This window comes from Notamacropus eugenii, chromosome 2 (assembly GCF_028372415.1).
Source record: "Notamacropus eugenii isolate mMacEug1 chromosome 2, mMacEug1.pri_v2, whole genome shotgun sequence".
In the NCBI taxonomy this organism is placed as follows: Eukaryota; Metazoa; Chordata; class Mammalia; order Diprotodontia; family Macropodidae; genus Notamacropus; species Notamacropus eugenii.
In genome coordinates, this window is record NC_092873.1 from 427,523,671 (window position 1) to 427,541,524 (window position 17,854).

The window sequence follows — 17,854 nt, forward strand, 5'->3', positions numbered from 1 at the left end:
AGCCAGTTTCATTTCCCATTGTCCTTATGCCTCTTCTCATTCACATGACACAAAGCAGTTTTAGTTGAGTGTGATTCATTTGCTCTCCTACATAGACTCCACTTCCACAGCAAATTTCACGTAATGCTGCTACCCAGTTTGTCCATTCCAACCAAACCTGACACCTTTTTTCAAACTCATTTTTCTCTCCTCTTTGCACCTGTTGGGGAGTAAGGAACCAGGTACAGTTTGTGACCAGGATGGTTTTGTGGGGCTGTTAGGAAGCAAATGGATTAGGTGGGTTTTCAATGGCCCTCTCAGGCAGGCCTAGAAATTTCTAAGTTTGCTTGCTAAGAGAGACATTTATTCATCAGGGAACATTAACTTTCTGATAAAAAAAGAATACAAAGGAGAAGCTGGAAAGGGAGCTGTGAATGAGTTTATTCGGTGTCTGCAAATGAACTAGTTAATTTAGTGCAGGAATTCTCTGAATTTGGTCTCAGAAATCTTAAGGGTACCTGCAAACTATTTGGGAAGTCCAGGAGGTCAAAATTGTCTTCGTAATAATACCAAGTCATCTTATTTATAGTAGAGTAAAAACTGGATACTCAAACCCACATAAACTAAAGCTCTTTGGAGTTCTTAATGATTTTTAGAACTTAACAAGATCCTGAGACCAAAACAGTTTGGAGAACCACTGGCTTAGTTATTTGGTTAGAGCAGGGTATTGCAGAGACCAAGGTCAGAGGGCCGTGGATCAAGTAGCTTCCTAGATAAACAATGTATTATTCCTTTGCAGACATCATCCCTCAGCTGGGGCAGCTATCTCACAAGTGCTTGACCTGTATCATAAAACTAGGCAAGAAAGTGTCAATAGCTTAACATATCTCATTCCTTTTCTGAGGGGTGGAGGGACAGATTATTACCTTGAAATAACTAGAAACACAAATTCTAAAGACAGTAGATCTGTAACACCATCTTCATGGGTGAAAAGGGGCATAGTATTTCAGAAACAAATATGAGACTAGGCTCCTGAAGTTGGAAGTGTCTGTTCTATTTTCTTCAGTTCAGGTATTAGAAAGTCTTCAATAAGGAGGTGCCTGGGAAGCTTGAACAACTATAAGTCTGTTCAAATATAAAAATCCCAATTTATAGAAAAACTCCAAGATCTGTCCAAATACTTAGAAATATAGTTGCCTCCTTGGCATTAATAAAAAAACAAAAACAAAAAAACAGCTGTTCTGGTAATCATGTTCAGTCGTTGCGTACCTCATTCCAAAGGGCACCTAAGTGGTGCAGAGGATAGAGCACCAATGCAGGAGTCAAGAGGACCTGAGTTCAAATCTCACCCAGACACTTGACACTCACTAGCTATGTGACCTTGGGCAAGTCACTTAACCCCAATTGCCTCATCCTGGGTCATCTCCAGTCATCCTGATGAAAATCTGGTCACTGGATTCAGATGGCTCTGGAGGAGAAGTGAGGCTGGTGACCTGCACAGACCTCCCTCACTCCAAACAAAGTCAAGTGCAAGTCATGCCGTTATTTCTCTGATGGCATGGTCTTCTTCAGCTACGAAGGATGAACACACACCTCATTCTAGCCTTGAGGCCTGGCTGACCTGGAAAGGAGAGGCTGTTGATGCGTCTAGACTACATTGCTAAATACCATTTGTAGTTTCTTTCTCTTTTTCCTGCTATGTTCTCCATGGCTCCCTGGGAATTCGAATTTGTGTTTTTCTGCCCTAGAAATCTGGAGGCAAAATAAACACGCTTTCAAAGCTATTTTTTATCCTCAGCTGTACAATAGAGTACAATCTGGGGTTAAACAGGGATCTTTTCTATCAATCATCCTATCCCTCTCTTGCATCTCCATTCTTTCTCTGCTGACTTTTTTTGCCTACAAAGTGCTCAGCCCTTGCCTTTCCAGGCACAATCTTCTTTGGGCTAGCAACTCCCTTGAGCTCCATTGTGTTGCGGCAATCAGGAAGGAAAGGAAATTGATCATGGAGTAGGCAGTAGCTGTTGAAGGGCATCAGGTTCTTGTCCCCTCTGAGGTTGGTAGGCAGCCTAGAAAGGCAGATCTAACTCAGGCTTCTGAGTCAATGCCTCTAATCTATTACACTCATACTGTACAGGCATTCCTGTACATACTGTACATTGCATTCCCTCATCATGAAGGAATGTGATTGAGATTTCTCTGTGGCAGGGCAGTCCAGCACTGGCATTTTTTTTGTTTCCCTGGGTACTTTCCTTTTAGACCCATTTTTGTGTTCCTCTTTGTTGAGTGGCACCCTAGCATGTCTAGAGTCTCATGCAGCAGGCTGTAAGCTACTTGAGATCTTAAAACATAGCATATGCCAAAGGACTGGGCAGTGATTCTGTGTCACAAGGTCAGCAAAAGGCTGTATCCTTTAAAACAAACCACCTTAAGAGTCCTTTCTTGTTATTTTGAGGGTGTCTGTACCAGAGTCACAGGACCCTCGTAGTCAGAGGTCTCAGGACCATGACATAGCCTATATATCTCTCTTTCTCTTCACTGTCAGACTTCTTGAAAAAGTAATCTGTAGTAACTAATCAAACTTCCTCCTCCTCCTCTCACTGTTTATGATTTGGCTTCCATGAGTATTGCTTTACAGAAATTGTTCATTTTGAATGGCATGGATCATCAGGTCTCATGACCTTTTCTTCCTGGAATGGAGGATATACTAAATCTTCCTTGATGTTTTCTCAGTGTTTGATACTGTCAACATCTACTTTCTTCTGGAAACTCTTCTGCTTTAACTTCTGTGATGGAATCCTATCCCTGTTTTCCTTTAATGTCCTTGACCATTTCTTGCTGTATTCTTTTCTGACTTCTCTTCCTCAACCCACTGCCTAAGAGTCTGTCTTTGGCTCACTTTTCTCATTTCTTCCCACATTCTTTTCCTACAGTCTTCTCCACTCTCATGAGTTCAACCATCTCTGCTATGTAAATGACTCTCAAATCTGTTTCTAGATGTTGACTTTCTCAAAGTTCCATTCTCATATTTCCATATTGATGTTTTACCAGCATCCTTAATTTTAAATAACTCCTGTGTCCAACTTAATTTTAAAAATTGTCAATCACATATACAATAGTATTTCTAGCAGCTCTTTTTGTGGTGGCAAAGAATTGGAAATTGGAGAATGGCTGAACAAGTTGTGATGCATGAATGTAATGGAATACTATTGTGATACAAGAAATGATGAGCAGAAAAATTTCAAGAAAACCTGGAAAGACTTATATGAACTGATGCTGAGTAATGTGAACAGATTCAGGAAAACATTGTACACAGTAACAGCAACATTGTGTGATGACCATCTTTGATAGGCTTGGGTCTTCTCAGAAATACAATGATCTAAGATAATTCCAAAAGATGCGTGTTGGAAAATGCTATCCTCATCCAGAGAAAGAAGTATGGAGTCTGAATGGAAATCAAAGCATGCTATTTTCTCTTTTTTTCTTTCTTGTGGTTTTCCCTTTTGTTCTGATTCTTCTTTCACAACATGACTAATGTGGAAATATGTTTAATATGATTGTATATGTATAGCCTTAATTAGATTGCTTGCCATCTTTGGAAGGGAGGGAGAAAATTTAGAACCCAAAATCTTATAAAAGTGAACGTTGAAAACAATTTTATGTGTAATTAGAAAAAATAAAATACTATTAAGTGAAAAAAAATTATCAAGTACTAACCATGTGATGTACCCTGTGCTAGGCACTAAGAATACAAAGATGAAGCAGATACAGTTCCCAAGATCACAATTTAGTAGGGAGAGTTGAGAGAATTATAGCTGAATACACAGATAACTATCGTATAAGCTACAGTGTGGTAAGTATGCAGAAACACGCTTGCCTAATAGATAGAGAGCTGGTCTCAAAGTCAGGAAAACCTGAATTTGAGTTCCTCCTCTGACAAATACTGATTGTATGACCTTGGACAAGTCATTTTCCTCTTTAGTACCTGGTAGCTTTCTATGACTGTAAGTTGAAGAACAGGGACTAGCGGGCAGATGGAGTTTCTTCACTGAGAGTTCCTTGTACCAATAGTCACGGGTCTAATCACTCAGCACCTAGCACCATCTTTGCTATCCCTTTTTCTTTCCTGCTTAGTTATTCCAATCATGTCTGACTCTTTGTGACCCCATTTGGGGTTTTCTTGGCAAAGATACTGGAGTAGTTGGCCATTTCCTCCTCCAACTCATTTTACAGATGAGGAAACTGAGGCAAGCAGGGTTATGTGACTTGCCCAGGGTCACACAGCTAGTAAGTGTCCAAGGCCAGATTTGAACTTGGGTCTTCCTGACGTAGGCCTGATGACTGATAATATGCTGTGTTACCTAACTGCCTCCTCTTTCTTGCCTCCCACGCGCAAGTCAGTTGCCAAATCCTGATATTTCCATTTTTACAATATGCCTTGCATCTGTTTTCCACTGTCACCACTGTAAATTTTTTTTCAAGCTTTTTGCTGCTCATTCTCTCTATTGCAATAATCTATGCTCCCAAGGAGCTGTCCCTCATGCCTCCTCCTCATCTCTACCTCTTCATTTCTCTGGGTCCCTTTAAGTCTCAGCTCAATCCCTACCTTCTGTAGGAAACCATTTCCAGTCCCCACCAGTGGCTAGGGCCATCCCTTCTGAGCATACTTTCCATCTACCTTTCAATTATCCTAATCAACAGAGTATGAATTTTTTAAAAAATGAATGTGAAAAATTGTCTTTCCATGTAACTGGGGGAAAATAAAATATTATTTATAAAAATAATAATGTTACAGATAATCCAAGATAAATGACAATCCTGAAATCATTTCTGTCTGACTTTTTAAAAATCTTCCTAAATCATTCCTCAGTTTAATTAATGGCAAAATGTATTATGAATCATTGGACCATAGTCTTTAGAAATTGATATTATCTTAGAGATCGTTTAGTTCACTCATTTCAGCCCATCCTCCTATCTACCCTAGCTTCCCTTTTTATAAATGATGACACTGAGGCCTAGAGAAATGAATCAAATGTCATGGGGTCACACAGATAATCTCTAATGTATCTTGCAGCTCTAACGAGTTAGTATGTCCATGCATTGTAGTGTGAAAGATAGAGAGCTGACCTTTGAGCTGGAATTAGTTGTGTTCAACAACTCTAACATTATGCTGACTCTGTGGCCCTTGGCAAGTCATTTAACCTTATAGAAAAGGCATTCTGGGTTAAGTGACTTGCTAGGAGTAGAGATGGGATTTGAACTCAGATCCTCTGACTGCAAGGTTGGTATCTATCCACTGCACCACCTAGCTGCCTCTGGAAACTTCATGACTATAAATTGTAGCATTATTGCTGACTTGAACTGATAGAGGGAATTTCCTCATTGAGATATCCAATACCAATAAATCCAGGGAAAAAAGATTAAAAAGAGGTTATTTTCCCTCAGATTAGTATTAAGATTGTTTTGTATTCTTAGAGCATACACAAATGGATGGTGCGTGGAAGGCAGCGAAGAAGGATGCTGAGTGTCAGTAGGTACAGTTCTGCATGGGTAGGATGCAGGCACCTGTCAAGAAATCAATAATCCCCCTGGCACTCAAGTCATGCCCACCACACAATCACAAGCAGTAAGAAGGACTTAGCTGTCAAACAAGGAAGTAGGTGCTGCTAACAACTCACATTTGTATAGCACTGTAAGGTTTACAAAGTGCTTTTCTCACAACGTTCAGATAAATTCAATAGTACACATTATTTTACAAACTGGACTCTCTAACATTATGGATGCCTCTGATGCTGTTCTCATTATAACATATTGTAGAGAGAAACTTTCTTCAATTTCACAGATCAAATTTACATGCAGGACAAAATAAATCAGGAAATTCCCCACCTTCAGCATTTGAGATCCTACCTCCTAATGGCTTATGTGAGCTTATTATATCTTCCTTAGAATCTAAGCATTTGGAAATGGCCTCATGAAAGTGTGACCCATCCATCTGAATAGGAATCTAGAGTAGGAGGATACTCAATAATAACATGTGTATCCGTGGTAAAGGAGGAAATAGCTGGCACAGTGGATATAGTACCAGGCCTGGAATCAGGAAGGCTCATCTTCATGAGTTCAAATCTGACTTCAGACACTTTCTAGCTGTGTAACCCTGGGCAACTCAATTAACCCTGTTTGCCTCAGTTTCCTCCTCAAAATGAGCTGGAGAAGGAAATGGCAAACCACTTCAGTATCTTTGCCAAAAAAAACCCAAAAGGTCACAAAGAACCAGAAATGACTGAACAACAAAAATCTCTGGTTAACAAGAAGTAACAAGGAATTTGGCCTCATTAGCCAGACTCTTAGGAATGGAAGCCATTGATCTTAAACAACCTTAGTCAAAGTTAACTAGAGTCTTCTCTGTGTGCGGCAATGTGATGTAATGAATAGAAAGTGGACAATGGGGTTCTGAGGGTCTTTGTTCTGTCTCTACACCGAAGGCAGTTTGTACTTGGATGACACAGAAAAACTATCCTGGGATGAAAATGCTTCTGTTGGTTGTTGGGGTTTTTTCTCAAAATAGCCTTTTTCTTTTTATAGGAAAAGGAGATGTTTTTGGAGATGTGTTCTGGAAGGAAGCCACACTTGCCCAGTCCTGTGCCAATGTCAGGGCCTTAACCTACTGTGACCTGCATGTGATTAAGCGGGACGCTCTGCAGAAAGTGCTAGAATTCTACACAGCTTTCTCTCACTCCTTCTCGAGAAACCTCATCCTCACATACAATCTGAGAAAAAGAGTAAGTGAATGCTTCTAAGATTTGTTGGTGCAGTGTTGGGTCACTATTTTGGCTGGAAAATAGTTCATTGAAAACCAGAGATAAGAACTTTGGTTGAGATCTCTTTGTTGCCTGATTCCTGAGACCTACACTATGGAGAAGTAGAGGAAAGCGATGGTCTTCAGTAGAGGTGAGGAAGAGGTATGTGTGCTCTGAGGAAGAAGAGGTGGGACTTTTGATTTTGATTTTTTGTATGGTCTTCTTTCGATGACACCTAGGCCCTGCATCATGTTAAAGATGTACAAAGTATAGGGCATGTCAGTCTTTGATTATTATCAGCATATGCGCCTTCCAAAGATAAACTTTTATCTCCATGGTGATGGTGGTTTATGGAGGGGTGTGATTGTTGTTAACAGGTTTGTAATGCAATGAAAAGAGATGAGAAAATGATTTAATCAGGTCTAGGAAATATGGAAGTTATGAAATTTCTTATCTCAGAGGATTTTTTTCTGTAACTGCCAACTCAACTGGTTTGGAAAATGATTAAAAATGCATGAGCCAGACAATATTTCATCTGAAGTACTTTCTTTAAATCTAAAATCACCTGAATTGCTCCATTGATCTCAGCAAGTATTAAACTATTTTTCTTGTATCCTTTTTATTTTCATCCTCATTGGTTCCCATGCATTTCATCCAGCTTTCTCTAGGTTAATTCAGGCACAGGATAGCTAGCCTTGGTGCAGTACAGAGGCAGAGGGAGAAGACAAGGCATCATTTTGAGTGATGGGTTGAGACGTCAAAAGCAGGTAGTGGTATTGGTTTGGTTTGTAGGATGCCCAATTTTACATTATCATCAGTCATTTCCTTTTGTTTGGTCATGTAAAATAACACTGTACCTGGACAACCGGGGACTAGAGCCTAGTGCTGTCTGCCATCAACCAGTATCTTCTGATGTGTAGTCCCATTCTCATCTTAGCCAATGACTGGTTGCATTAGCCTGGGCAACACAACCTTTTGGGGCCTCAGTTTCTCTATCTGTGACATGAATGGATTGGATTAGAGGGTCCTAAGATCTCTAATTCTTTTAGAAAAGTCATTGAAAATATCAGAGCTGGAAGAGACCTTAGAGATCATGTCCACCAATTGCCTAGTTTTACAGATGAGGTAATGGAACACTCTCTGGGTTATCTGAAGATGAAGCCATGATAACAGAAAACAACTGAATAAAAAAATCAGTCATACTATATGTAGCACAAACACAACCCCCAGTCCCAACTCCTGTGCTTAGGGCTCCTAGTTTTCCAAGTTCTCAATTTCAGTGATAGACAGAGGATCATAAGATGTGGCAGAGAAAGGGGCCAGGTGATACAGTGGATAGAACACTGAGCCTGGAGTCAGGAAGACCCATGTTCAAAGCCAGACTTAGATCCTGGGCAAGTCATCTAACCTCTGCCTGCCTCAATTTCCTTAACTGTGAAATGAGGTTAGTAATAGTTCTTATCTCACAGGGGTTTTTTAAGGATCAACTAAGATGTTTGTAAAGTGCTTAGTGTAGTCCCTGGTATATAGTAGGTGCTTAATAAAAGCTTGTTTCCTTCCAAACCTATAATTTTTCCTTCTTTCCTCAGAAAAAAAATAACTAAGGATCAGAGGGGGAAGAAATGTCTTGCCTATCATCAGTTTCTGGTCTTGCTTTATGGACCTAAGATATGCATTACTTCTTAGTGGCTCTCTCTCTCTCTCTCTCTCTCTCTCTCTCTCTCTCTCTCTCTCTCTCTCTCTGTATGTGTGTGAGTGTGTGTGTGTGTGTGTGTGTGAGTGTGTGTGTGTGCATGTGTGCATGTATGTGTGTGTGTGTCTAAACTGGGTTTCTCTATCTCACACAAGTTGGAAGTACTCATGGGCCAATCTCCCTGCTGACTGGCATGGGATCTGGTCTGCTCAGATTCCATTCTGGGCTGGTTCATTCTTCCTTAGGCAGCTTGGTGGCCTCCTGTTCCCAGAGACTCACAACATTAATGCCAGACCTAATGAGGACACCAGATCAGCTCTAGCCTTTAGCTTTAGCCCAGCTCAGAACCCCTGGGCTCAAACTGTCCACGAGTGTCAGCCTTCCTGGTAGCAGGGATTACAGGCCTGTGCCAGCATGCCTGACTTCAGGGGCTTATTGTTAATTGACTCCTATAGAATTCACCTTTCCCACACCATGCTTTATTCCTAGTTTATCTGTTTAAAAGTCAAAGAATTTCTCTGGCCAAGGTTTGCAGTGATTTTGCCTTCGTGGCAGTCTCTCAGTTACTATGATTCCAGATTTGATTTATACATTTCCTGAGAATCACCAAGGGGATTACTGAGTTAGAGCACAGCCCTTATATGTTTTATGGGGGGTGAAGATGGAGGTGACTAGGAGAGGGGGATGGTATCTTTATACTTCCGCATAGTTTCCTGATGCCCTGGGAGCACAGGACATTTGCTAGTGGGGCTTCTGCATAGGGATGTTAGTCAAGTGGCTGGGCTACGTTGAGGGGTGGAGCTGGGATGGGTTAGGGAATATGCATTCCTTCTTTTTGTGAAAGCAAGTTGATTGCAATCAGTGTTCAATGTTGCTGAGAACACAGGTGGAAAAACACACAGTTCAGGTCGCCCAGGGGAAGCATAGACATTGGAGATGGCCCACAGATCAAGTTCATCTATTTTCAAATAGTAATTTCAGAATGTTTTGCTTAGCATAAGATAGTCTATTTGCAAATGGATCAAGTGAAGTACAAGTGAGATCATTTATCAAAAGTCATGTTATTCAGTCATTTCAGTTGTGTCTGAATCTTTATGACCCCTTTTGGGGTTTTCTTGGCAAAGATATTGGGGTGGTTTGCCATTTCCTTCTACAGCTCATTTTACAGATGAGGAAACTGAGGCAAACAGGGTAAAGTGACTTGCCCAGGGTCACACAGCTGGGCAATGTTTAAGACTGAATTCGAACACAGGAAGATCAAGTCTTCTCTACTCCAGGTCTGGTGCTCTATGCACTATGATGCCACCTAGCTGCTCAGAAGGGACCTTGGATGTCCCCATTTTGTAAATTAGGAAACTGAGCTCCAGAGAAGTTACGCAATATTACATAGGTAAGACAAGTCATAAGTAGAGTTTGAACCCAGGGCCTCCTTCTCCAAAGACAGGTGGCCCTGCTTTACTTATCTGTCAGATGTGCCTTCTTTTTGGGAAATAAGAACTTGCCATTTTCAGCCTTGCTGCTATATTTTCTTATCATGACCCTCTGAGAATTAATTCACAGTTATACAGGGCATGGAAGATGAGAACATTACATGCATGAATTACTCTTATAGCTATTTTTCTCTTGGCAAAGTGAAGTGTATTCTTATAGCTGTTTGTAACTTGGCTAAATTAAGTGCATTCTTTGCAAAGATGCCTGAGAATGCAATGCTTTCTGCTTGACTTTGGTAAATCTGTTTTACAAAGAAGCCAGCATGTTTGTTCACTGGCATTTTAGACCACATGGGCTCTGAACCAGAGGCTTTTATTTTTCTTTGCAGATGATGCATTTCATTCTATCATGTCAAGAAGCTTAACAAATGAAGAGAAGGCTGGTCCTTAAGGACACGCTTACCTGGAGAGGCTGGCACTCTTCAGAATGTGAATGCTGGGAATGGGAAAATCTCATAGCAGTCATTTGTCTCTCCACCCGCTGTTGCATGGGAGCCTGCCCAGCTGTGCTCTGGCTCTGATTCAGTATAGATAATTTTGAGTGATCATTAGCAACAGGTTCTATTGTAACCACAAGTAGGTCATTTCTCATAGAGGGAAACTGGGATGCCCTAATGTTCCTGGGAAAAGCACTAGCATCCTGACCCTCAGCTCTGGGACATTGGAGAGGTCAAGGTCATCATTATAATTTTGCTTTGGCTGTGACAAGGCCCTTGCCGAAATTCCTTTGAAGAAGGAGAGACTGAGGCAATTTGATAACCTAGATGAGGTTACCAGAGAGTCAAGAGACTATGTTTAGGAAAGAACATAAGGCCCTCCTTCTCTCCCCACCCATCCCACAGTGTAAAATAGCTAATGAAGGGGAATTAGAGCCCTGGATAATCCAAGACAGATGGAGCCATGAGTTGCCAGTCTCTGGTCTCTCCATTCTATGTATGTTCTTTCCATTGGTCTTTTTCTCTGCTTGAGCAATGATCCAACAAAGATTTATTAAACTCACTATACTGGTCCCTGGGGAGACAAAGGCATAAAGAAAATACTCTTTTCAGGAAGTTTACACTTCCTGTTTATATCAGAGCATTGCACTCAGCACTATATGCAAGCTTGGGACTTACTCTGCCAACCCTACTTGCATTGATTGGTTGAGTCTCTAAAACTTGACTGAATCTCCCCATCAGGGTTCTAGGGGTTAGCTTAGAGGTAGTGGGGGATTCTATTAATGCATAGTAACTCCAGTTCACTTAATATAATTTACAAAAATTAAAGTGTCAATGAAAAGTTAAGTATCAATTGTGTACAGAACCCTATACTTGTACACATTTTTTTCAGTTGGTTAATGGCTAGACCCCTTTTTGGGTAGGCAACATTAGCATCTTCTTCTTCACCTCTGCTTATCTCCTGCTCCAGCTGTTGCCCTCATTTACCTCACCAATAGCTCTGTCAGAGTATCATAAAGTGAACTCTTTTTTTCATCATTGTTCTTATAATTTATCTCCCCTTTAGTTTCATTCTCAATGTTGCTCAGCTTCCTAGGTTCTGGGAGGTTGCATCCTTCTGCCTCAATGATGAGAGTTTGGAATTTTTGCCCCACTAAAATAATTTGGGCAGTGCAGAAGATGTTTTATAATTAGAGGATAGACTGCAGTCAAAAGACTAGGTCATTAGTAACACTCAGCTTGTTCACTAATTGTCATTTAACTAATTGGTAGGGTGGTTCTCAGCCCTCCTACTTTTAGCCAATATCTGTTGTGTATTTGGATGCCTTGCACTGTTGGGTTTTTAAAAATTATTTCGGGTCAGGGGAGTTTTAGAAAGTAAGTGGGCTTAATACCAAGGCTTCTTTCAAGGAAGACACCATATGATTTAGTGATTACTTATTTCCTAAAGTTGAGGTTGTCATAGTGAGTCATCTTGGATATGTACATTTTCAGCATATTTCAATCAAAGGGAATTTTAATTTGGTAAAGATAATACCAACTCTTTGGAAAAGGCATTATCCATACATAGAATAGGTCAACATTTTAATCCTAAGCTTCCTCCCAAGCCAGAACAAATTCATGTAGAAGTATAGAAACCTTTGGGGAAATGAAAGGCTTGGTTATAAATAAAAGACCTCAGAAATATCATCTTTCTCTTCCAATTAAAGAAAAGAGCTTGTGTTTTAAAATGGTCTTCACAAAGTCTCCTCTCTTTCCTGCCATCTATGGTAATGGTGGTAATAGAATTGAAATACCAACTCTAAAGACTATCAACCTTTAATAATGCACTAGGAAATACCTGACCACATGTTTAGGAAAGAGAAGGATAAATCACTATCAAGTTCCTGATTCACAAAGAACTATACAAGCAAAGGAATTGTGTGTGTGTGTGTGTGTGTGTGTGTGTGTGTGTGTGTCTTTACACTGATTCCTCTAGTACGCTCAGATGCCTAGACTTCCGTGGTAATTTTGGTGTCTGGGAAAAAGTATTAAACATACTATATAAAGTTTCCTTGTCATAGTGAGATAGATATTGTTATCATTAATAATAATAACAAACATTTCTATAAAGCTTAAAGGTTTGCAAAGCACTATTATCTCATTTTATCCTCACAATAGTCCTGGGAGCTGTGTTAAATACTGTTCATCTCATTTTATAGTTGAAGAAACAGGCATAGAGAGCTTAAGTAACTTTTTCTAGTTCATATAGCTAGCAAGTATCCAAGGCAGGATTCAAATTCAGACCTTCCTGACCATGGCCAGCACCACCTAGTTGCCTCATGATCTGGAAGGGACCTCAGAGAATTAACTGGCTGCTCTAATCCCTTCTTTTTATAGATGAGGGAAATTAAGTTACTTTCCCAACAAGTACTAACCATCAGAGGGAAGTTTTGAACCCAGGTTCTTTGTCTAGGATAATTCCATACTGGTTTTGTAATTTGGGAAGGCAAATGCTATGTCTCCTAACAAGATATAGGAGATTAGCCTTTTATTGGACAAGCAGGACTTGAAGTGGGATGTCACTGGGGAAACTATCCTACTTCTCAAAAAAACCTAAAACCTTATTTTAACTTCTATATCTGTGGACAACCCCAGGTCATAATTGATGGTAAGTGAAGTACTTTATAATAAGATTTTAAGGTGTTTCCTGATGCTTTTTCCTTCATAAAATACTTAGGATTCTGATATACTGCTTTGTACTGGAGAAAGCAGGTAGAAAGAGGGGTGGGCCATGGTTTGGCCTAAAATTATTACCTCTCACTTTTGGGAACTCCAAGGGCCAATCAGGTGCCTACAATTGAAAAGACGAAAAAGCTGACCTGGACAGTATCCAGGATGAATCATTCAGCAATCCGTGTGTAAGCACTATGAGGGTCACAGCACACCCACCTGTTAATCAGAGTGACTTTATGAAGAATGAGATCTGCCAGAATAATCCCTGATCTAATTTCCTCCAATGATAAAGCAGAGAGAGTAGTAGCTTTGGAGGTGTGAAGAGGAGTTAGGGGGTGAGAATAGTCATTTATCTTGATTTTATCCAGAGAATAATCCCATAGACTGGGCATAGGGTATGAAATTTGGAGTCAGAAAAACCGGTTTTAGACACTACTTCTGAAACTTATTGGCTGCACGACCTCTCTTGGAGGCTCAGTTTTTTCATCTATTAAGTGGAAAAAAATAATATAGATGACTTATAGGGTTGTTGAAAGGTTCAAATTAGTTATGATGTATGTAAAGTTCTTTTCAATCTTAAAAGTGCTATATAAATGCCAGTGACTCTTAATATGCCTCACCATAACAACTCAGACAATATGGCTCACCTAGGCAGCTTAGTGGCACAGTAATGAAGTATTGTACCTAAAGGTAGAAAGTCCTGCATTACAGTCTAGAACAACATGTAGCCCTCTAGGTCCTCAAGTGTAGCCCTTTGACTGAATCCAATCTTCATAGAACAAATCCCCTTAGTAAAATAATTTGTTCTGTAAAACTTGGACTCAGTCAAAAAGCCGAACCAAGAAGGTTACATGTGCCCCCCACCAGATCTAGACTCACACAGTTACTAGATGACCCTGAGGAAGTCACTTAACCTCTGCCTGCTTTAATTTTCTCATGGAGATCATAATAGCACCTACCTCCCAGGGTTGTTAGGATGATAGAATGAGATAATATATTAAAGTTCTGTATAAATCTTGAAAACACTCTATAAATTCTATCTATTATTAGCTCCCAATTCTGTTAGTCCAATACACTCTTTTTGGGAAAGTTGTGCTCCTGGGTTCAGTTGTTTGGACTTGGCAGTTAATTCATTGGATTTCAGTGTAGTGTAATGAACTGAAGGCTAAAAGCTCTGTCACACTTTGAGCAAATTATCTTTATCCTTTTCTTCAGCCATGGATTGTAGCCCTCCCCCCAATCCTGCCCAACACAGGCTCTCACAGAACCTCAGAATGTAAAATCTAGAAGGAACTTTAGAGGTGATCTTTTCCAACAACCTCATGTTAGAGGTAAGTCCTAGAGAGGTGAAGGGATATGTCCAATATCACACAGCTACTAAGTGATAGAACCCATGGGAATGTAATCTCTTTGAAGGCAGGGATGAGTTCCCTTTTATCTTTGTATCCCTAGGCAGAATGTCTGGCACATAGCAGACTCTTTACAAAATGCTTGTTGATTGAATAGAAATCCCAGATTCCTAGCTTCTAAACTTATCCTCTTTTTTATTTTAAATTAGTATTTTATTTTTCCCTAGTTATATGTAAAAACAATTTTTAACATTTGTTTTTAAAACTTTGAGTTCATAATTCTCTCCCTTCCTCCCTCTCCACACCCCCCCCCTCCATTGAGAAGACAAGCAATTTGATATAGGTTATACATGTGTAGTCATGCAAAACATTTTCATATTAGTCATGTTGCAAAAGAAAACATAGACCCCCCAAAGAAACAACCAACTGAAACCTCAAGAAAAATGAAGTTAAAAGAAAAGTATACTTCAATCTGTATTCAGACACCATCAATTCTTTCTCTGGGGATGAATAGCATTTTTCATCATAAGTCCTTCAGAGTTGTCTTGGATCATTGTATTGATAAGAGTAGCTAAGTCATTCACAGCTGGTCATCTTACAAACAATACTGATGTTGCTTTGTACAGGATACATTTTACTTTGCATCAGCTCGTGTAAGTCTTCCCAGGTTTTTCTGAAAGCATCAGGTTCATCATTTCTTTATTAATTTGTTTTCAGTTTTTAACAATCACTTCCATATGTTTTAAATTTGCTTCCCCTCTTTCCCTCCTCCCTCCCCAAGATGGCATGCAATCTTATATGGGTTATAACATACATTCTTTTTAAATCATTAATTTATTTTAAGTTTTCAACATTCATATCCACAAAATTTTGAGTTCCAAATTTTCTCCCCATCTCTCCCCTCCCTCACCCCCAAAATGCCATGCATTCTGATTACCCCTTCCACCAATCTGCCATCCTTTCTAACATCCTTCCCTTCCCTTATCCCAGTCTTCTCTTTTGTCCTGTAGGGCAAGATAAATTTCTATACCCCATTACCGGTATTTCTTATTTCTCAGTTGTATGCAGGAACAATACTCAACATTTGTTCCTAAACTTTGAGTTCCAACTTCTCTCCCTTCCTCCCTCCCCACCCATTCCCACTGAGAAGGCAATTTTCTTTTCATCTCTGGTCTTTTCATCAAGAATGCTTGAAAGTCCTCTATTTCATTGAAAGACCATTTTTCCCCTGAAGTATTATACTCAGTTTTGCTGGGTAGGTGATTCTTGGTTTTAATCCTAGTTCCTTTGACTTCTGGAATATCATATTCAAAGCCCTTCATTCCCTTAATGTAGAAGATGCTAGACCTTGTGTTATACTGACTGTACTTCCATAATACTCAAATTGTTTCTTTCTAGTTGCTTGCAATATTTTCTCCTTGACCTGGTAACTCTGGAATTTGGCTACAATGTTCCTAGGAGTTTCTCTTTTTGGATATCTTTCAGAAGATGATCAGTGGATTCTTTCAATATTTATTTTGCCCACTGGTTCTAGAATATCAGGGCAGTTTTCCTTGATAATTTCATGAAAGATGATGTCTAGGCTCTTTTTTTTGATCATGGTTTTCAGATAGTCCCATGATTTTTAAATTGTCTCATCTGGATCAATTTTACAGGTCAGTTGTTTTTCTGATGGTTTTCCAATTTTTCCAATGTTTTTCATTATCTTCCATTTTTTCATTCTTTTGGTTTTGTTTTGTGATTTCTTGGTTTCTCATAAAATCATTAGGTTCAATCTATTCCATTCTAATTTTTAAAGAACTATTTTCTTCAGTGAACTTTTGAATCTCCTTTTTCCTTTGGCTAATTCTGCTTTTTAAAGCATTCTTCTCCTCATTGACTTTTTGGACTTCTTTTGCCAATTGAGTTAGCCTATTTTTAAAGGTGTTATTTTCTTCAGCATTTTTTTAGGTCTCCTTTAGCAAGTTGTTGACTTGCTTTTCATGATTTTCTTACATCTCTTTTGTCTTTCCAATTTTTCCTTCACTTCTCTTACTTGAATTTCAAAATCCTTTTTGAGCTCTTCTATCACCTGAGACCACTGAAAATTTTTTTGGATGTTTGAGATACAGAAGCCTTGACTTTTATGTCTTTCCTTCGTCATAAGCATTATTCTTCCTCATCTGAAAGGGTGGGAGAAGATACCTGTTCACCAATAAAGTAACCTTCTATAGTCTCATTTTTTCCCCCTTATTTGGGCATTTTCCCAACCAGTTACTTGACTTTTGGGTTCTTTGTCAAGAGTAGAGTATACTCTGGGGATCTGTAAGATCGCAGTTCCTCCAAGGTGGCACAATCAAGCCTGCACACTGATCTGGGAGCAACTAGAAACTTTTGTGCCCAGAATCTACAAGTAGTAGAATTTCCTTGCCATAGCAGCCTCACCTCCAGTTCCACCATGCCAGCACTCAGGGCTGAGGTTTATATCAGCTGTTCAATTCCCCCAGGGGCTTTATGATGAGGTCTCCAGCAATGGATGTTGGCTGCTGCCTGCCTTGGGAGCCACCACAACCAGCTGAGGCCTCTACTGCCACCACCTGGGGCCAGAGTTATGGAGAGGACTGTGCTCCCTTCTCAGCCAGCTGAAAAAGTCCTCTCATTGACCTTTGGTACCTGTGAGTTGAGAGATCTGTGAACCACTGCTGCTGCTGCTGGGGGCTCCACCCCTGAGGCCTGTTATGGTCCTCCTCCCTGCGCAGTATGGTCAAGGCTAGGCTGGGCTCTGTTCCACGTCCTGTGCGACAGACCTTTCACATCAGCCTTCCAGTTCACTCTCGGCTGGAAGTCTCCTCCACTCCATCGTTCTGTGACTTCTGCTGCTCTAGAATTTATTGAGAGTCATTCTTTACAGGTATTTTATGAGCTGTGGAAGAAGAACTAGAGTATATGCATCTTTCTACTCCTCCATCTTGGCTCTGCCCCCTAAACTTATCCTCTTCCTACTGCACCATGAACCCTTGCCCATGTTGGGCCATTGTTCTCATGGGCAACTGAATGGGTGAAAATAGGTGATTCAGTACATTCATCCCTATTGGAAGAAGAGCAATTCAAACAATGTTGGATCAGGTACATTCCTATCATTTAGCAAGGTCCCTGTTATTACTCATTATCAATGGCATTCTATCAACTTGGGTTTCATTTTATGACCTGAGTATTTATCTTATCCCAACCTTGGTCATCATTTCTCTGTAATTAAGAAGCACAGGGCGGTAGAGCAAAGCATAAGCTTTCAGACAATATTATTATGGGCCCTGACTTAGCTTTTGCTCCATAGGATTGGAGAGAAAGCATTCAAGCCAGAGTCCTTGCCAGGTAAGTAGGGGTCAAGTGATTATCCAGTGGGATCGTATCCCAA

General features: G+C 40.1%; 1 protein-coding gene across 3 annotated transcripts in view; it reads left to right on the forward strand.

Annotated features, from left to right (window-relative positions):
- The window catches only part of KCNH1 (potassium voltage-gated channel subfamily H member 1), a 582,340-nt gene that overhangs the window by 344,640 nt on the left and 219,846 nt on the right, over positions 1-17,854 (forward strand). For all 3 annotated transcript variants that reach the window (XM_072637864.1, XM_072637862.1, XM_072637863.1), the window contains exon 10: positions 6,562-6,758. In XM_072637864.1, the coding sequence (XP_072493965.1) occupies positions 6,562-6,758 (197 nt within the window). The remainder of the gene's footprint in view (positions 1-6,561; positions 6,759-17,854) is intronic.